The 21,751-nt window shown below is 40.3% G+C and overlaps 1 protein-coding gene across 1 annotated transcript in view; it reads right to left on the minus strand.

Moving 5' to 3' along the window:
- Oxct1 (3-oxoacid CoA-transferase 1) overlaps positions 1 to 21,751 on the minus strand; it is a 125,358-nt gene that overhangs the window by 43,389 nt on the left and 60,218 nt on the right. The window contains exons 8-13 of the mRNA XM_052743218.1: positions 20,193 to 20,300; positions 18,918 to 19,032; positions 16,516 to 16,610; positions 14,210 to 14,258; positions 6,442 to 6,514; positions 5,765 to 5,840 (exon numbers count right to left, since the gene is read on the minus strand). Coding sequence (XP_052599178.1) covers positions 5,765 to 5,840; positions 6,442 to 6,514; positions 14,210 to 14,258; positions 16,516 to 16,610; positions 18,918 to 19,032; positions 20,193 to 20,300 — 516 coding nt within the window. The remainder of the gene's footprint in view (positions 1 to 5,764; positions 5,841 to 6,441; positions 6,515 to 14,209; positions 14,259 to 16,515; positions 16,611 to 18,917; positions 19,033 to 20,192; positions 20,301 to 21,751) is intronic.

Raw genomic sequence — 21,751 nt, forward strand, 5'->3', positions numbered from 1 at the left:
TGGATAAATGTTATTCTTTCCATCACACGTTAAAAATAAAGAGTTGCGGTCTAGAAAGGTTAAGTGACCTCAGAGATGGAGAGATACTTCCCAGCGTGCTTAAAAGAAGATGGAGGTTTCTATGCAGAGGGAGAACACATTGAATTCTTCCTCCCATAATGCTAAGTGCATCAGCATCAGACTCAGCCTGGAGAATGAGCTCAAGTACTGGAATAGCTAAGAAGTAGCTTTCAAACATGAGTCCAGTCACTTCATTACATTTGGGTTTTTCTGTTGTTCTGCAACTGCATATTAGAGAATGAATTTCTTAATTCCTTACTGGCAGGTGGGATAACAGGACCGTGATCTATAAAACAATCCTTCCCTGCAAAAAACAAATCTGAAAGGATTATTTCAGAGACAATGTGGAAATATTATAGATATGTGTTTCCACATATAAATACCACTGTATCTAAACTTCAAGTGTTGATCAAAATGGTCTCTAACCCCAAAGAATAAAGTAGGAAGTGACAATTTCATGAAGTGGAAATGTCAAATTCAGTGATTTCATAAAATTTGGTGTTCCACAGTCGTTAGCCTTTAGCTGCAGGGTCGCACTGCCATCAGCCCTGCGGTTTCATTGCGAAGTCATCTCAGCTGCACCGTTCATTGTCACATTACTAATAATGGGCGTCTAGAAGGTCTCATCTATCATTTCTAATGTTTCTTCTCCTTTTAAGTGGGTTGTTTAATGAGGAGGGGCTGCTGCTGCAGTCATGGAGATGCATCATTAGCCAAACATATTATCACAAACATCGCATCCATTGCTCGGTTTCTCTCTCCATAAAAAGAAGAGGGAGAGGGAGAAGGCAAGTGAATGTGAGAGAGAGATGGAGGGAGGGAGAGGAGAGAGGAGCAGACTTCCCTCTATGCAAGGAGTCTGCCTTCGAACACCAGAAGGGACACAAAGTATTTGAACAAATTCTTAAAAGTACTTCTAGAAGGGCTTTAACCTGAATAATACTGACTGTAAGTAACTAACATTTTTTTCAACATAATATTTTCCAACATACACAGATAAAATTATTTTTGAATAAACAAGCACAGTATCCAAGTAAAGAGCTATAATACGTAACTTAAAGGTCTGGCATGATGGCTCAATAGATAAAGTACTAATCATTAAAAATGTCAGGATTAGAGTTCAGACCTTCAGCATCCACTCAGGGCCATGTGAGTGTGGTATTCTGTCTGTAATCCCAGCCCTGGTGAGACAGAGACGGATAGGATACCCAAGGCATGCTGGCTAGCTAGACCAGTGGGAATGTCAAGCTCTGGTTTCAGTGAGAGACCCTGCCTCAGAAAGTAGAGTATGATCAAGGAAGAAACCCACCATCAGTCTTGGGCTGCTATACTCACACACTGTGTTGTGTGTGCTCTTGAAAATAACACAAACACCAAGTTTCTAAATGGCACAGAAAGTGCATATATATGTACAGTATTAATTTAGGTCTACGCTTCTCAAATGATGAAAAATAGGAGTGGAAAACTAGTATCCAAATGCCCATTTTTCCTCTGCCTTAACAATGTTCATGTCTTTGGTGCATCATGGGGCCTCTGTTTCTAGTACCGCTCACGTTAGGCAGCCCTGCACTGTGGGCAGCTATTTCATGCTTTCAACAACCAGCTCTCCTAGATGATCATCCACATCTGTGTTTCTTCTTAAGTCAATAATCTACGCCAGCTGTTTTCCAAAAATAGCCATTAGGAAGGCACCAGAGCAGATCCAAGTGTAGATTCCGTCAGCTGCACATCTTTCCATGTTTTCTTAGCTCATCTGGGGTTTCACCATCATCATGCTGATCAGGGAATAGGAAGGAGTGAACTACTGTGTTGTCAAATTTTCCCTTTTTGGATACTCAGAGCAAAATTGTTAAAAATCTTTGTACATGAGAGCAATGCTGCATACTAAGAAGATATTAAAGGATGAGACAAATAGCATCCACACCATTTTCTTGTCTTAAGGTCTCAGCATTTATTATATTCTGACACAGTAATGATTGATGCAGATGCATTGGTACTGAGAGCTCAAGACTTATACAGCCAATGAAAGATTATTACCCTTAGTGGAAAGATAAAGTCAATGAAAAATGATGTAATAAAGCTCAACTTTCTAGCTTCTTGACTGTCAGATTCTGTAATAAAAATGTATCTAAACTTTATAAATCAACATAAATCTTTGAGACAAACAGAAATAGATTGCTTACTAAAACTACACAGAGAGGGCAGAATACATCTTACCTAAAACCAACAAAAGGAAGAGGTGACCTGAAAGAATTTAAAGTTTGGCCCTTGAATATAAACTGAGGCTAAACAGGTTCTACTGGTTCCTGTGCCCATGTCTTGGATAAGTCAGTTCAGTTTTAAGCAGATAATCTCTATTTGATATTGTGTGGCATAGCATTAATGAAGATGGAAATAATAACCTCATTCATGGAAGGCATTAGTGCTTTCAAAATTTCCCATCACTCATTCCTAATGAAAACATGTGTTCCAGATCGTATCACTTGTAAAGGGGACATCTGAAGCTCAAACTGATCTCAAAACTAAACGTTATAGTCTTGACTACCACAAGTCATAGAGGATAACAATACGCACTGTGTGTTACATGCAAAGAGGTCACGAAGTGATTGTCAGTTCCCAAAACAAACAAACAAACAAAAAATGTCAAGTACAAATGATGCTGCCAACTTCCATTACCAAAAGCGTGGGACCAGACCAAAGAACACTTCCTATGCTTAGTTCCTCAGATCACCCAATGTCATTTCATGATGCTCCAGAGTTCCCCATCAACATCCCAACAGGCCCTTTCCTTTGGAACTCATGAACTCCAAGACTGTATGAAGAACATTATAAAGCAACACATTGAAAGTGATGTTTTAATCATTCATAGCAATCTGAGGAAGACATAAAAATATGACATACATTGGAAAGTTCTTTAAAATGGGAACCTATAATGTATAGTTTGAAGTAAAACAACAATAACAACAACAACTTCCAGTCTCACTGCATGTTAAAGCATAATGAAAACTAATGGCACATGTCTTGACTCTGTTTACAGATGCCCAAGTTCTCCTAAAGGCATCTCCTGCTGAACAGTCTCCACCCAGAAGTGCTGTGCATACCATTTTTCAAGCCACAGAGTGGACAAAAAGGAAGGGTCCCTGCTCCTCCTTACTGGAGCCAATGCTATTACTCCTTCCCTGTCAGGATCCCAACTTCTCTACTAGGATCATCTTCTTAGCTTGTCAAAATAATAGCCCATTTACTTGCCATGTACTGTGAGTCAAGCTCTGTGAAATTCACTCCGCATTTTCTTTTTCCTTTATATATATAGACCTATACAGCAGGTATCATTATGTCACTCCTATTTTACAGAAAAACAAAAGCAGGAAATTGATCAAGTTATAGTGACAATAGATTTCAACTAGGATTTATCTCACGGGTTTTTTTTTTCCCCTTAACTACTAAATTAGGAGAGCCAGACTCTAGTCTCAAACTCCCATTTTTGGATCAAAATGAAAATGCTTTAATGCAAAAATTTTAAGTCGTATGCCCAAGGTCATACCTTGACTAATGAAATTGCCCAAGGCTTGCTTTTCTAAGTTCCTTCTCCTACTTCACATTGTCTTCAAATTATAAAATTTGAAGACAGATAGACATTCTCATTTCCTACATGTGGGACTCCAGCTCCGATCTTCTCCCACCTTTCGAAGGGCTCTTGAGTGGAGGAGAGAGGAATGAGGAAATATTAGGTAGGCAGACCCAGATGACGAGGAGAAAGACAGAGACACGGGATAGCTCCTGGAGAGCCTTGGCTCAATACCCAGCCACCCAGTCTTTTATTCAAAAGGGCTTTTTATAATATGCCAAGGGGAGCAGCAAAAGGACTTTCCCCTTGTAAGATCAAAGCACACCATACAGCCAAGAATGGACCCTTTCAAACAACTGGTAAATATGTCCATGGCCAAATCATCACCTTATGCAGCCCTGTTGGGAAAAGCAAGCTCAGATTCTCTGATCCTGAGTAAGGACTCACTAAGAAGTCTCTGTAGGCCACCAGACCTACACAAATACACACCTTGTTACTTGCCAATGTAACTCACTGGATGACAGTTGGGACACCCTCCAAGATTTCTTTAGAACCTCCAAAAGCTACCATCACTAGTCCTACACCTGACTTAGAATAACTGATCTTTTTACAACTCGAATAACAATATAACCCACCATCTGCTAAGAATTCTTACTAAAGATGGAACCACAGTATTGTCCTATACATCTTAATGATGAATGGTGATAACTATTTAATGTGCTTATTTCCTAACTTAGTTGCATACTAGGATCACTTAGATTACTTTAAACCACCCCATTCCCAGGCTATGTCACAGATGAGTTAAATTTAAAAGACTGGCTGGAGGCAAATTGGCCTCAAATTTTTAAAGATTATTTTTATTTATGTGCAAGTCTGGGTGCATGTACGCCAGGTGTGTACATGTAACTGTGGAGGCCAGAGAGGGTGTTAGATCCACTGGAGCAGGAATTACAGGCGCCGGGCGGGCACCTGACCTAGGTGCTGGGAACCAAACTCAGGTCCTCTGGAAGAGCAGCAAGTGCTCTTAACCATAGAGCCATCTCTCCAGCCCAAACCTCAATATGCGTTAAATTTCATAACCAGAGCTTTAATCCTTATTAAACTTTAATGTTTCAGGTAGTAGTCGATCAACAAGGCTAACTTAACACAATTTCTAACATAGCTATGTAAACTGATCATGTTCAAATTTTTCTTTCAAATAAAACGAAGAGATATCAAAATAAACTATCATAGAACACCAACATTACTTACTTAAGAAGACTCCTTTTAGCTGGTGCTACAGAGAAACACACAGAAATCCTTACGCGCGTGCGCGCGCGCACACACACCCACACCCCCACACACACACCTGAGTCAGCAGCCACGGTGCACTCACACCCAGGGACACATGTCCACTGCTGTTCCCCTTAATGTAATCTCACAGTCACAGCCTTATCATGGCCAAAACCAAAGGAAGGAAATCCTGTAAGCCTTTTCCAAAGCTAACCCTGAGACTTCTTCCTTGGTTTGCATCATTAAATGACAACCAACCAGCTGCCTTTTACACGCATATTTCACTACCACAGGTTTGCAATTCCCCAACAGACAACAATGTGATTAAGGAGTCATGCAACCAATAGAGAAAGGATTTTTAATCACTGTACGTAAGAAAAATAGAATTAACATACAATCATTGAAATTGTTCCTTGTTCTTTCGAGTTATAAATCTTGCTTGTAATAAATGTTTGTCAGTTCTTATATTCACGAGGTTTTATGACCGGCCCAGTTTCTTAATCTTCTAACTCTGTTTCTCCAAGGAAAAGCCTTCTGCGACATTTCTGGTCACTAGTCCCAAAGACATAGTAAACACTAGGCACTTCTCAGGACCGCTAAATTAAATTTGGGCTAAGTATAGTGGCTCATATCTGTAGTCCCAGCACTTAGGAGGCTAGAGCCATGCTATGGATTCAGAGGCAGCCTGGGCTAAGAGTAAGATCTTGTCTCAAAAAAAAAAAAATCAATTCTACCAAGAAGAGAATATATTTATTCATTTCTGATAATTATATTATACTTTCATAGCAATTCAAGGGTTTTTCTTAGTGTTTTGAAAGTTTTCTAACCCAACATAATTCAGAAGAAGGAAAACTGTCTACTTACAGGTATCATCCAGTTGGCCAGGTCACCATATTTAGAAACCTGCATTGCTCCCAGCATTGTTAGATTGACATGTCCCCTGGCAAAGGAAAAAAAAAAAGTATAACGCAAACTTCACAGGCTTTATATCCCCTTTGCTTTAAAGCATCAGCAATTAAAATAATTTTATGCCCCAAAATGCATCTATTTTCCTACTCCCTGCAATTGATTTCTAAATAGATCAGAGCTCCACGCTGGTACAAAGAAGTAACCATTAAGAGTCCTTTAAAAAAATTATAGCTTATATTGTCTCCCGAAAACAAACTAAACACAGGTGTGCACAGTGAAGTTTGTTTCCTTCGGTGAGGGAGAATGTGACTTGTTTTGAAGACAACCCGTGGCTGGAAAGTGAGCCCACAGTTTGAAGGAAATGTTGGGAATACCTTATAATGTTATTTCAATCAAGCTGGCACAAAGATGCAGTCTCCACATAGGGGGTCTTTGCAAAGTAGTGGGGTGGATATTTCCATGCCCAACCCTCAGTGGGAACAATTTCACAGCTTTCTGCAGCTGAACAAACCGTGATCGTTTAATGGGACTGTGGGAAATGGGACTGTGCCTCAGAGTCTTGCTCACAAGCTCAGGAGATGACTCAGCCCACTCTACACCGTGTGAATATGAGGGGCTCCGTTATTACATACCCTCTAATCATTGCAAATGATTCATCGCTGGAGAAGAAAGAGGCTCCTGGGAGAACAGTAACCGTTTCCTTTCCTAAAGGCACACACAAAAGAAAGAAGGGATGGGGAGAGAACTATTAGATCTCTGCGATCATCATGATGGACCAAGAGGCCTGCACCATCTGTGCTTCTGAAAGACTCTATGGTCCAATCAAAACGCAGTTGTCCACCCTGAAAAGTGGTGTGTTTTGTCACTGACACTGGTTAGTTTTTGTCCCTGCAAAGTGGTAACAACCAGCATGTATGGGATTACCGCTTGGAAATTCTCTACAGGCAAAGCATCCTCTAATGTCTAAACAATGCCCTTCAGCTTTGTAGCTTTAGACGCTGACAATCTGCAGTTAAAGACTAGAGCTTGCCAAGGATCTAACACGCAACACAGTGGCTACAGGCAACAATACCACACTGCACATTTGAACCTCAGATGGCAGCTGTGAGGGGATGGATGGTCATTAACTTGATTATGTCAGTCATTTCGCTATGTACACACACATCAAATCAACACACCAAATGTTAAACATTGAATATACACTTCTTTCTTTTGCCAACTGTGTTGGCTAGTTCTATGTCAACTTGACACAAGCTAGAATCACTAGAAAGGAAGAAGCCTCAGTTGAGAAAAAGCCTCCCTAAGATCTGGCTGTAGGCAAACCTGTGGGGCATTTTCTTAATTAGTGATTGGTGGTTGGTGCCATACCTGGGCTGGTGGTTCTGGGTTCTATAAAAAAGCAGGCTGAAGCCGGGCGGTGGTGGCGCACGCCTTTAATCCCAGCACTCGGGAGGCAGAGCCAGGCGGATCTCTGTGAGTTCGAGGCCAGCCGGGCTACCAAGTGAGTTCCAGGAAAGGCGCAAAGCTACACAGAGAAACCCTGTCTCGAAAAACAAAAACAAAAACAAAACAAACAAAAAAAAAAAAGCAGGCTGAGCAAGCCATGGGGAGCAAGCCAGTAAGCAGCACTCCTCCATGGCCTCTGCATCAGCGCCAGCCAGGTTCCTGTCCTGCTTGAGTTCCTGTCCTGACTTCCTTTGATGATGAACTGTGATGGACATGCATAAGTCAGATAAACTCTCCCCTCCCCAAGTTGCTTTGGTCATGGTGTTTAATAACAGCAATAGTAACCCTAACTAAGACATAACTATACCTTAATAATTGTGGGAAGAAAATCTAAAATAAAAATAAATTAACAATATAAAAAGACCCACCTCACCATGCAAGTATATAACACATCCATCTTTATTCTCTAGCCCCTATAAGCTGTGAGCTTCTATCAGATCATACTTTCTTGAAATCAAAGAATACTTCTGAACACATTTAATACTAATTTCTAAGAGATTCTCTTAAGACTTCTAAAAATGACACATTGTTATAAAAGTTCAGAGCTGGAAAAAAAAAACTTCATATTAAGCTGGGTGTGGCACCCACCAATCCCACCACTTGGGAGCCTGAGGCAGAAGGATCACACAGTCTATATAGGGAATTCCACCTAACCAGGATTACAGACTGACTGAGACCCTGTTGCAAGAATTAAAGATAGCTATATAAATAAAATCTCCATGTTTATCCAGTTAGCACTCTAGCTAACAACTACCAGTACCTTGGTCAGACCCAAGCTGCCTGTCTTGGGGGATCTACTTTCTGTGTGTTCCAGAGCTCAGAACATCATATGGTCCCCCCTGAAAAAAAGTGCTTAAATGCCATCTGTCAACTGTCCCAGAACACTCCATCCTCTGCTCTGATGCATAAGGTATCGAAGAAGAGGAATAAAAGCTATGGTTGAGAGGTCAGAATGCAGGAAAAGCTCTCAGATGCCTCAGGACTAGAAGAGGTCTGTCCATCCCCAGCTATGTACCACAGCTACCCTGGCTGGCTTCTCAAGGACTGCTGAAAGCTAACTCTTTCATCAATATCCCCCACTTCAGCTCAAGTATGGGGGGGAAAGTAAGCCTATTTATATCATACTGAAATATTTATTGCCCGAGGGAGTTTGATTCTAAATAATGGAAACATTTTCTCATCTTCCAAAGTACCATAAACCTGAAACGCTTTGGGAAACACTTTCTAGTGTGGTTAGAAGTAGCTTTTAGACAGCACCAAAGACTTAGAGGATTAAGTGAGATAATGCATGTGAAGTCCTCCGTCGGGGCCGGGCACAGAGCAGAAGCTCCATGACAGCAACTGTCATTACTACCATTATTACTACTCTCTCCAAACCACTCAGAATAAGAGGCAGGGCGGCTTTCCCTCCAGGGATAACTGCATAACTACGCAGGATCACAAACTGGCTTGCTTCTACAGGGGGGGCTCCCAGCCAGTCTGCATGAGCCCTAAGCTTCAGGACATGCACACAACAGCTAGACCTTGTCCACACACTTCTCCGTCTGGCACATCAGATCCTCACCACTTTTGTGAGGTGAAAAGTCATGGAGGAAAACTGTAGAGAACATGGAAGAGACATAAACATACCAAGTCTTCTGTTTTCTGAGTGTTAAATCACAATGACTTCCAAAAGACAGACTCCATTGGTGATATACGGGGGGGGGGGGGGGGGGGGGGGTTGGTTGAAATTAATAATAATAATAATTATTATTATAGTTATTATTACTATTATTATTAGCATTTTGTAGGCAATGCTGAGACCAATGGGGAGCATTTTGGCTCTCTATGAGCTGCACAAAGCATAACTGTATTTAAAGCCCTGAGAGCAACCCTCACGGGAAAGTATCCAGGCTTCTTCCTAGGCACTCTTACAAATTATATTCTTCTGAAGCAGAGTCAACTGCTCATGATTTTATTTATTTACACTCTTTATTTCAAGTGTGTATATGTGTCTTCTAAGGCAGTGCTATACTCTTTTGAAGTAGTTACCTACCCACAATTTTATTTATTTATGTTACTTCTTTTGAGTGTAAATATGTGTATGTGTGTGAGGTCAGAGTATAATTCTCAGGACTCATTTCTCTCCTGCCACCTTGTGGGATCCAGGCATTGAACTCAGGTCAGGCCGGTACCTAAGCACCTCTCTACCCATGAGCCACTTCGCTAGCCTGACTTTTACTCATTCATAATTGCGTAAGCACTCCAACTGGCTATCCAATCCAAAGGTCAGCCCTGAAAACATACATATGAGCAGCATTATTCGGACTAAGCAGGTCGTATTTATAGGCTTAGGAATACACACACACACACACACACACACACACACACACACACACACACACCAATTGAAAGGTTTGAAGGGAGGAAAGAGAAGGGGTAAGTGATGATTACTGTCTCAAAAAATAAAAAAAAATAAAGCATACATGTTTATGGGTTTATACATAAGGCGACTTTTCAAATCAGAAGAAACATTTCTGCTTTTCCTCTAAAGCTGACCCTTTCTCAACTATGAAAACATGAGACCCCCTTTTAGCTTTTTGGAACACACACTAGATCACAGATAACTATGATTACCCTACCATGCAACAGCACATGAGAACTCCTAACTGTTATCTAATCATAACTTACTACTCACTGGTAAGACTTTCCTCGAACCTGCCTTCTGCCTGCTCTGGTAACCACTGTTCTAGTCTCAACTTCCATGAGACTGATTTTTTTTTTTGGTTCCACATATGACTAACAATACACATGACTTGTCTTTCTGTGCCTGATCCATTTTACTTAGCATAGTCCACATTGTCTCAAACACCAAAATATCATCTTTTTTTAACCATTTAATAGTATTCTCCTATGTGTTTTATTTACCCATTGATTAGTTGAAAAAAAAAACTCAGCCTGTTTCCATTTTATTAGCTGTGGCAAACAGTATTGCCATAAACACAGTATAGACAGATGTCTCTGTGATTTGCTGATTTTATTTCTTTTGGCAATATATCTCAAAGTAGAATTACTAGATTATATGATGGTTCTACTTTTGGGTGCCATCATTTTTTTTTCTTTTTTTCTTTTTTTTTTTTTTTTTGGTTTTTCGAGACAGGGTTTCTCTGTGTAGCTTTGCGCCTTTCCTGGAACTCACTTGGTAGCCCAGGCTGGCCTCGAACTCACAGAGATCCACCTGGCTCTGCCTCCCAAGTGCTGGGATTAAAGGCGTGTGCCACCACCGCCCGGCGGGTGCCATCATTTTTAAACATCCAATATCTAAATGAATCCAGTATCTAAATATACTATGTTGAATCCACAATTTTCTAATGCAACATCGAGGATTTGGTAAGTAACTATAACAATAAATCATGTAAAGAATAATAGCCTTGCCACCAATCCAAAACACTGTCCAGGCATCCAGCCCACATAGCAGTGATGACAGGCACTAGGTCAAGCTTCCTGCTACAGCTTTGTCCTGCTCCATTCTGGGACCTTCTCCAAACAACCACCCCACACAATAGATAGAACCCAACAAATGCTACTCTAAGCTTCTCTCCAGTGAATGGCAGTAAAGACAGAGACTCCTAGCTTCACACAGTGCAGAGAATAAGTGACAGCTGAGTGCTGAGCCCTAAACAAGCCATTTTTAACATCCCTTCTAAGGTTCCAATAATACTGCAGAAGAGGGGGCAGAAAGAATGTAAAAGCTGGATGACAGGAAGAAGGGCTGTGATAAAACAGCCTATAGATAAGACACGGCCATTGTGATCATGAACTCACAGTAACTGCAGGTTCCCATACTAACTCTGAACAAGGATGGCCCTGACAACAGTCAGGTACGAATAGAGCAGGGGCTCAGCAAGGCCAACCCTCATTACTGAGCTATTTGCCATTCATAGATTCAGGGAGAAAGACAGTCCCTGCCTTCAGCTGTATACCTACTGCTGACTCCAACAGGCTCCAACGGCTAGTCCCAACCCAATGGTCACACAGATGGCCTGGCTAAATTAAATGGATCATGAAGCGTAAGTCAGGAATCTGGGGTTGGGGGGAGCAGGCAATGAGGGGATGATAGGGATGAAAGAGATAAAAGGGATGCGAGAATAAAATCATCAGATGCATTAATACATGTGTGACAATATCAAACAAATAACTCTTTTCTGTATGTCTGTCTATATATATCTTTTCATACTATTTTGTCAAGAGAGTGCATTAATTTTATCCTTACCTACTTGTCCTTTGGTTCATAATTCAATAGTGAGTAAATAACTATTATGAACACTGAACAAAGCTACAAACGAAATTCAACTACCCTACACTATTGGTTCTCAAACGTGAATTTCCACCAGACTCACATGGAGGGCTTCTACATATGCAGGCTGCTACTGCCTCCAACCCTCCCAGTTTCTAATTCAGTATGTGGGTAGTAGGGGCTGAGATCTAAGAGTCACTGGTCATGCTGACACTATAGATATGGAGACTTAAAGAACCAATACCCTAAGAAAAAATAAGGAGCTTATAATCCAGCAAGAAAGAAAAATAGTCACAAGACAAAATGATGGGTACTTAGGAGAAAGACATTCAATATGTTTTAGGTTCCGGGGAGGGGACATTCTTGTCCTGTGGAAGGATTGGAAGTGGCCAAATGGGCCAAAATGTGAAGAACTCTTCTAATACATTCTGATGGTAAATTATGAGCTTAGAGACGGGGATATAAACAAAGAGGAAAATCTGGTGAGCACACAGTAAGCACAAAGGCTACCAGAATGAAGGGACGATCCTAAGCAGAGAGAACCCGATAGACATTCAGCATAGAGCTGCCTTACTTCAGTGTGCAGGCCTGTGATTCTCCAGAAGTGGTAGAGCCCTCAAAAGCAGGGTGACCTTTGGGGAGGCTGTTCTAGTCACAGGATGTTTGGTAATGTCTCTGGCCTCTACCTACTAGACGCCAGTAGTACTCGTTCCCAAAAGTAACAGTCAAAAAATGTCTTCAGGCACTGTCAGATGTTCTCAAGAGTCTGTTGACAACAGCCAGTGTGGCAGTTAGGAGGGGCTTTCAGAGGCCACAAGATGCACAAGATGATTCTTTCTAAAGCAATTTCCATGAGAGGTAAGTCATTAAAAGCATGACTTGTATATTGAAAGAAGAGAACAGCACTGATGGGGAAGCATGCATAGCGCACACTGGATGAAAAAGCAAACGCATGGGAATTATTAGAAACTTCACAATTACGCCAGGTTTGCACCCAGGGTTTCACTGCACCTGCCTGCTGCCATCTGCACCTCTCTAGAGCTGGCTTTTCAGCAGGTTTAATTCAGTGCATGGACAGAAAACCACATAGCAGTAACAAGAGACGGTGGGAGCTCAGATATTTTATCTTGGGCTCCTCACGGTTACAGTGGAATTTCAGAACTTGAAAATTGGTAGCTCCATGGGACTGAGCCTCTTTGAAGCTCCAAGGAGTAGGAAACCCCTCCCATCCAACACTGTGACTGAAAAGATTAGCTATTTTTCCAAGGAAAATAGGTCTTATAAACTCAAAGCCTGAGAGCTGGGAAATGGAATTATTCATTTTGCAAATAACCAACTAACACAATAAATTAATTAAAGCAAGCAGCAAATATTTTCACAGGCCAGTGAGCTATTGCTAAAGGTTAGAGTACAATTCGAGTACAGCGTTGTTAAATGTCACTGCATTAGCGCACTGGGACTTTCAGAGTTGAGTTAGCCAATTCAAATATTCAACCTCAATGTGTATCACTTCCCAAAACCCCAAGTACCAGACACCATTCAACTTGACAGCTGGACTTTATGTTCAGCTTGCATTACTTCTGAGAGTTACACATACTATTTTTGAATGCAAAGTAAGAACAATACTTCTGTGGGGGCAGAATGAATAGAAAGGCACTGAAAAATCCTCCTAGGACATAAATTATCTTAAGAACAGCTCCACGCCAAGGATGAGCCAAAAGCCAACAGAACAGCAATGTTACCTCAAGCAGTTGCCAAAAGGCCTGATCTGTTCACTCTCTCAGTTGCTAATATATTCGATGTCCCTGTCAATCAGCAGGCTGATAATGAAAGGCAAAGCATGTGACTCCAGGAGCAGAGGAAACTACAATGTGAGTCCCCAACTCAAAGAAACTCTCTACTTGTGTTCAGTTCACAACCTCGGCATGAAGTCAGTGGCCTGGTGCAGACTTAAGCAACTCCACCTTTAGAAGATGCTGGCTCATGCTAATAAGACCTACATTACAGAATGATAAGCATTACCTACAATCAAAACCCCAGTGCACCAGCCTGATACTATGCATCCACTACCACTTTCTCTATCCACAAAAACCTGACACATTTCCAACTTGGGGTTGGCCAATAGAAGGCTCAAGCAGAAGACCCCAGCAGATATCTTAGCCCACCAAGGTCACTGTAATTTGGTGATGGTCTTTTACCAAAATGTCATAGTTTCTCTTGGGTGGATCTCTCCTGCTACCAGCCTTTAAAAATAAAGTGGAATAGCTCTCTGTAGGACTTCCTCATCATTTGTGAGTTTCCTTCATGCTCTCCCAACCCTTGTAAATTGCCTTGTCTTGAACTCTTCTCAATACACCATGCAAGGGTGTGTTCTCTATTTACAGGCAGGACCCTGCCTAACCCATAAATGCCTCCATCTGTATTTCTTCCATTATCTCAGCTGAGATTGAATGAGAGAGATCTCAAAGACTAGACAGGTCATTTCCCTCCTTTGTCATAAATAGAGTAAATTCTCTCCAGGAGAAGACAAAGAATCAGGTTCAAATTGTTGCTGATATTTGACACAGGACTAAACTAGTAGCAACAGAAAAGGTTGAAAAAGCATGCAGTGAACTTACCCGCATTGATGAGGTCAGCATCAGCTTCATGTTGTAGTGGGTATGGCCCCTGTCAAATACAGCACACATCCAGTGAGCTAACAGAATCATGTTGCCCTCCCTCCCCCACATCACATTCCCAAACTGTCAATAGCTCCTCTGAAGATCTAGAGAGCTAACATCCAAAGACTGAGGCAAACTTCTCAAAAGTAACTCAGGGGTCTTCACAAATCTTTTTCTCATATTGATTATGACTGGGCAGGTGAGAAATAGTTCCTAAAATTACCAGTCTGCTTTAAGAAAAGTCATTCTTCAGTGCCTGCCATGTAGGTGTCAAGCATGGTTAGTCTTTTGACATTGTACCATAACAATGTTGTCTACCAACTTCATGCAAGAATCACACAAACTAGGTGTGTGCGTACCTCTGTGTGTGTGTGTGTGTGTGTGTGTGTGTGCGTGCTTTTTCTTTGTGTTTGTTTCATTTATTATTATTATTATTATTATTATTATTATTATTATTAATATTTGTTGGGTTTTTTCCTGTTGTTTTCTAAGGGGAGGGAGAAAGGTGGTGTGGAGTTGGAAGGGTGGGGAGGATCTGGAAGGAAAAGGGGGAGGGAGATCAGAATATGTTGCACGAAAGCCCCCATCCCAACCCAGAGGCTATCTCCAATTGACAACTGTTCACAAAGGAAAAATTAGCTTCTCTCCAACTGAGTCTAACCAGGTCAACTAACAGTACTTAAGCAAAGGGCCCATGCCCAGCAGTAGAATGTCAAGAGAAAATGAACTCAATGGTATTTTTGGAGGGTTTTCATCTCATAACCCTTTTTCTGGGCTTGTTTGTATATTATGGTTTCTGATTTTGTGTTTTCACGGGATCTCTGTGTGAGAGAGTGAGTGTGTGTGTGTCTACATCTGTATGTGTTTCTTGTGCTTTTTCTTCTACTCTTTTTCTGTTTGTTTGGTCCTATTCTGGTTGGGGGGGTTGTTTGTTTTCTTTTTTTAGTTGCCTGTTTGTTCTCTAATGAGAAAAGGAGAGAGGGGTGAATTTGTGTGCGTGGGGAGGTAGGGAAGATCTAGGAAGATTTAGGGAAAGGGAAATCATGATCTGAATATACTGTATAAAAATCTATTCTCAGTAAAAATTAAAATTATTTTAAAAAGTATATGTTGCATAAAAATGTATTCTCAATAATAAAAAAGAAAAACAATAACAAAATAATCTCCTGTTTTCAGTTTGTAATCTTTGTTGGGTTGAATACCTAGTTTGGTCCACATGGAGCCTGTATGCTCCAGTTAAACCTACCTGCAACCCTTTCTGGTAGGACAGTGAACACCACCTACACTTGTGTTATTTGGCTACAAAGACTTAGAACAGCAGTTCTTTTGTTTTGGTATACAACACTTTGGAAGTCTGAATTTGAGGCTCTAATTTTACCTCTCCCTGTATCTACATATGGGTATCCTTATGTTCCCTTCGCTCCATTCTTCTCAGTAAGATATTTTAAAAATATAATTGTGTATGTTTGTATATGTATATATATATATATATATATATATATATATATATATATGCATGCATGCACATACAAACGTATTTATGTGTAGGTTTTGGTGGAGATCAAAATGAAGACTTCACATGTTATGCACATGTTTTCTACTACATTTGAGGTATACCCTTGAGCTAATTTTGTACTTGTTTTTACAAAGTGAAATGAATGGAGCCAAGCACTTTTATATAATGACATACACTAACAGAAAGAAAGAAAAGGGAAAAGAAAAGATGTATGAGTTAAGACTGAGTGAATACTGGCTATGCATTTTTAATACACTCCCCGAGAAGGACTGAAAGCTATCCTATAAATAAACTGAGTTGACACCTCATATTTTAGGCTTCTGCCCATTTCCCTTGCAATGCCCAATGTGGATAGTTCACATAAACTTACTTATTCTGTCTTCAAAATGAAAAGCTGACCACTCTAGACAACCTCAAGGGTTCCTCTAAAGTGTGAGTCTTTGACTTCACTAGGAATCTGCCTCTATCAGACAGACACACAGCATTTTTGTGTCCCTGAAAATAGTCAGGAGATGACTCAGCCAATCAGTAGCTACTATGTACCTGTGATCATCACACATATTAACCATACATGATATATATGTATAATACATATTATATATATATATATATATATATATAAAATTTTATCACAGTAATAGTAGAAGTCTAATGAGAAGTAATAAAACACTGGAAAATTATACTGAGTAAACTACAAATATCATTTGCTATAGTTCATAGTTAAAGAAAAGTTGAACTGTCATCTTACCAAACCCAAGACTCCATTCTCACTTTGAAGATGAACAGTCATATTTGGACTGATGAAGTTGCTGGCCAGAAGAGGTATTCCTATACCCAAGTTAGCTGGGAGAAAGATGTTAAGGCACAACACAGCAAAAGCAGAGATGGTGCTGTAAGTCTTCACACATATAAATCAGAACAAGAATCTTCTTTAGAGGTAAATGGTTACTAATATAATAACTGAATGTATTCTCTGGGCACTCATTGATAATCCTCCAGAAAGAAAAATCTCTAATTAGTCCCTGTCTTCTCAATAACATTAATATGCTTTATCACACAGATCAAAGGAGTAGCTTCAGAAGATAACCAAGATCATTTGAACAGTTTTTTTACAACATACTTTATTTTTACTAATGCGTTCGGCAAGCTTGGATTAATACATTCAGGACTGACATTAAGAATGGTTTTGCCGGGCGGTGGTGGCGCACGCCTTTAATCCCAGCACTCGGGAGGCAGAGGCAGGCGGATCTCTGTGAGTTCGAGGCCAGCCTGGTCTCCAAAGCGAGTTCCAGGAAAGGCGCAAAGCTACACAGAGAAACCCTGTCTCGAAAAACCAAAAAAAAAAAAAAAAAAAAAAAGAATGGTTTGGCCTTTATTTAAAACCTATTTTCACTATACAAACCCTCACTAAAAATAAAGATGATTTAAAATTCCAAAAAGACAGCATCATTTTTTAAATTTAAAGAAAAGAATTCTGATCAGACCAAATTGCCATTTAAAGTCCATCTGTTCTGATGGCTGTAGTAACACTTATTGGTAAGCATATCTGAGACAAAATCAGGAAAGTGGACAGGATGCATTTCAGCAAACACTCTGAGGGAATAGGTACCGTGAAGGTCCAAGAACAGGAGGGTCCCTTGTCCCTTACATGATCTCAGTAGGTCAATGCTGATTTGTTCTCCATGGTGTGAGACTAATCCTGTTTTCAACATGGGCAGAAGAAGCAGATCAGAGATCTTTTCTCCATTGTTCTACATGATCACTTCTCAGAAGACCTCACCAGAACTAACTTAAAAGAAAAAAAAATAGTACTCTGAATCACAGCCAGAGAGAAGGGGGGGGGGGGGGGCCGACATTTACGTAGTTTACATATAACATCAAATTACCAATTACTAAGGCCAAAAGGATAATGCAATGGCCCAGGTCACTTCTTGTGGATACAGGAAGTCTGTGAAACTACACTGACAGCTCCTTGGTTCACAGAGACAGACCATTAAGATGAAATGAGTTACATACATTTGTCGTGGGCAATACAGCAACAGTGAATAAAGAACTGCACTGAGGAGCCATCATCATATGGAACGAGTATCGCAGTCTGTGCTTACATATTAATGGTGGGTCAGCTGAGAAAAGCCCGGTGGCTGATACCCACTCAGTCCAGGCTGACTCCCTCCCTTGCCCATGCAGAAGACAGACGACGACCAACATGATACTCTCTCTTGCCCTGTGTGAATTCTCACCACAGCGCAAGTGCAAATTGAAAAAAAAAAAATCAAGAAATAAAGAGGGGTAGAGGTGAAAATAAAAGAGGAATGGAAAACTCTCTCAGTCAAGAGACAGCGGAAATGACTGCAACTCATAGGGAAGGAAAGCTCGTAGAATGGACAGTTTCTAGAAATTTCTATCTGCCTCAGGTCTATACATACAGCTTCACTGGAGTCAAAAGTCCATAAATATTTATCTTGTTATATACTATGTGCAATACAGTTCCACATCTAGTATATTGAAAATTATCAAAATGGTGAACACATACTGAAAATAAGCAAAATGGTAAATAATGAAACTGTTATTTAAGTGCATTCAAACTTCGGGCACTAATTGTACAGAATCATGTCCGCTCTGGTATTTTTTTTCTTTTGCCAAAGATAAAAGGTGGGAAGTACAGAATTTGAATCATTCATTGAGTACCTTTACAAAATACCAGACAAAAGAGTGCATTCATAGGATCTTTTTCAAAGGAAGCAGCGGCTTGGTAAGCAGTGGGAGTTGATGGCTCATGGAGTAATCAAATGTCAGGACACCAGGAAAATAAATAGTGCTAATGACAACATTCTAAGATTTACAGCCCTCACCTTGAGTAGTGAATGGCTCCTCCTCAAACTTCTGGCTAAATACCAAACTGTCCAAAAAAATGTAGTGTACATTCCACAATTTAAGTGTATTTTAGTTGCCATCAAGAAGGCAAACAGATCACAAACATCAACTTCCCATATCTTGCTACCTCTGGATTACAAATCCCATTTTGTAAAGTCTGACGACTTTTAAAGTCAAAGAACTAGACAAGAATCATGACTCACAGGCCTAGCAGCCTGTTGATCATAGACGATCAAGGCCTGCATATTTGGAGGAGCTCAGGCTGATAAAGGATACCGTACATGCCATCCTCAAACTCCAAAGCAGCTCTCTTGATGATCCGCTCCCTGACATCTTCTCCAGGCTTACCAGGTTTGGCTTTTCCAGCTCCCTCCTTTCGGAGCGATAAACGCTTCAAAGTAAGTAGAAACAAATGATTCCCATTTAAGATCTGCTTTCAAATTTCTCATTGCTTCAATATAAAAATTTGCAGGAAAAAAATATAGCACTTATTCCCAGTAGGAGGTAAGTCTACAATATAATGGAACATTTTTTTTTAAAGAATGCACGAGTGATATTTCATGACAAAGATCATTCTTTAGGAAGTAAATAAAGCAGGTCAGATTTCTTTGAAAGGGAAGACAGACCTGCTCGCACTGTGAAGCAAACAATCCCCTGTCATTGCCGTTTTGACTAGTGCACTGTTCTACCTACGACTTGACAGCTGAATTCTCCTTAGGTGTTCAGAAACTGAGCCTGAATAAAAGAAAAGACACGGGCCCTGGACATCTGTTTCCTGGGGCTGTCAGAATGTGTTTACCAGGTGGTGCTGAGGCCAGCTGCCTATTTCCACCTGCAGAGTCTAGATGGGTTCTGCCACGTGTGCATCACAGGATAAGGGAAACAGCCAGAAAACGGTTTCCATCACTAAGTCTCCTTCAAACAGACTGGTCTGTTTGTAAATCTCCTATCCTAGAACCTGATAGCACGCGACATGATTGCATATCGCCTTTTGCTCTGATTCCTAATATCCCCTGTTATATATTTATTGTGGTGCTATTCCCTAGAAACTTTTGAATCTTGATATCAACTGAGACCTGGTAGTTCAGTCATTGTGGAAAAGCCCCAGTGTGCCTAGTACCCAACCCCTGGACACCTTCACACCCATCAGATGCCCATTGCTCAAAGCTAGTTAAAAATTAATTCTTTCTTTATTCCATGAAAGTATAGAACTATTCCAAAACAGACAGATACTTCTGAGCAAGCATTAAGACTTCAGACCTAATTCACTTCTACCCTCTAGGATAGCTATCCAAAATCAGGGATCATAAACTGCAACCATTAGAGAATCCTGGCAGATATGACAGCCTTCAAAATCACAAGATGTAGAGACACTGTTATGCTGGGCAGAAGCACAATCGGTACCCAGTTCCTCTCCAATGGACACACCACAAGTGTCTACTTGAGACTCAGAGTAACAGTGTTCTGCTCTAACCTTCTATCACTTGGAATGGCCTAAGAGACATGTGTCTCTGGTAACTAGATCCAAATATAAAAAGCTCTGCAAATTACCTCAATTCTTTTCTCATATTTTTCTCCCTTTATAAGGCGGTGTACATAAATCTTCGGAATGTGGATATCTTCTGGGGCAAATGATCCAATGTCTACAATTTCTTCAACCTAGAGAAAAAGAAAAAAAAAGTTAAGACAGTCATAGCTTAAAATGAACATGTTTATGTTTTTAAAAGTAAAACATATACAAATTCATGCCCCACTTGTGAATACAGTATAAATAATATGCCCATGTATCTATATAAAGGCATGCAATATATACCACACCTTTTAAACCCACACCTGACAAGAACCCCAAATCCATATGTATGAATGCAAAATTCAGGACATAAAGTGACAGATCTCAGCCTTTTCCAAAAGAATTTTGGTTACAAATTCATCCAATTTATCAGGGCAGCTGCTTGGACTTTCATAAATTGCAGCTCTGCAATGCAGAGCTCAAAAGCACACTCCTTAAAATTAGTGAGAGATTTATCACATCAAAGACAAAAATCTGTAACAACATCTGTGTGGTCAATTGAGGAGGTTTTTAAATATAGATGCGAATGCCATTCACGGCCATTTTTCATTTTTCCTGTTGTTCACTTCAGAATCGTGACAAACTGTCATTGAAATAATTTTACTCAAAGATGGATAATTGATTTTAATATGGAAATTTCAAAATGGAATTATTAAGTAATAACTAGAAATAGTCAAATTAATTCTAATCAGAGTCATTCACAGGCATTTTGAAATAATATAAAATGTCCCCAAGTTAATCTGCTATTTTGGGATTCCTTTTTTTTTTTACTGCAAGATAAATGAACTAAGAATGACAAGGAGTCAAGGAAAAACTAATCTCAACATTGAATTCTGGTTAAAGCTAATTTTGGTTAAAGAATTAGCTTTCTCATGACAAACGTATAATCGGCTTAATGGATTTCGCACTCGCTATGGCTCAACTCTTGGATGCTCCCGTGGTCTATGTGAAAAGATTTGGAGCATCCTCAGGTCGCTTAGGGGAGGTTAACTCTTATGGAACTGTATCCCCTTCATCTGCGCACTATGCTCTCTGACCACAGTGAGGTACGCAGGTTGTTCCATCACACATCCCCCCACGACTACCATCTACCACCCACCAGAGGTCCAAGGGCAGTGGGCCTGTCTGATCATGAAAGAGCAATTCAAAGCCATAAGCCCAAAACAATCCTTTCCTCTTCATGACATAATTACCAAATCTTTTATTATAGTGACAGAAATCTAATACAATGCCTAAGGCAAATAATTATTTGCTTAAATGAGCTGACTTATTTAAAGGAGAGTTACTCTGAACTTGACATCTAAAATATTAAAAAAACTATCCAGAAGTCTGTGGAGTTCAGTCCTCACTATGTTATTCTGCCATGCTATCTCTCACCAGGTTCCTGCCACAGAGAAGGAACAGATTAAAGGAGATATTCAGTTATTACACAATGCCCCCAGGCAGAAGACCAGGACACAAGGTGAGAACTATTTTTCTGATAAGAAAGATCTGGGCAAAAACTAAAATGTCAGGGAAGAATCATGTGGCGTCCACATTG

The sequence above is a fragment of the Peromyscus californicus genome, unplaced genomic scaffold (genome assembly GCF_007827085.1).
Source record: "Peromyscus californicus insignis strain IS unplaced genomic scaffold, ASM782708v3 Scaffold_18__1_contigs__length_77618521, whole genome shotgun sequence".
Taxonomy (NCBI): Eukaryota; Metazoa; Chordata; class Mammalia; order Rodentia; family Cricetidae; genus Peromyscus; species Peromyscus californicus.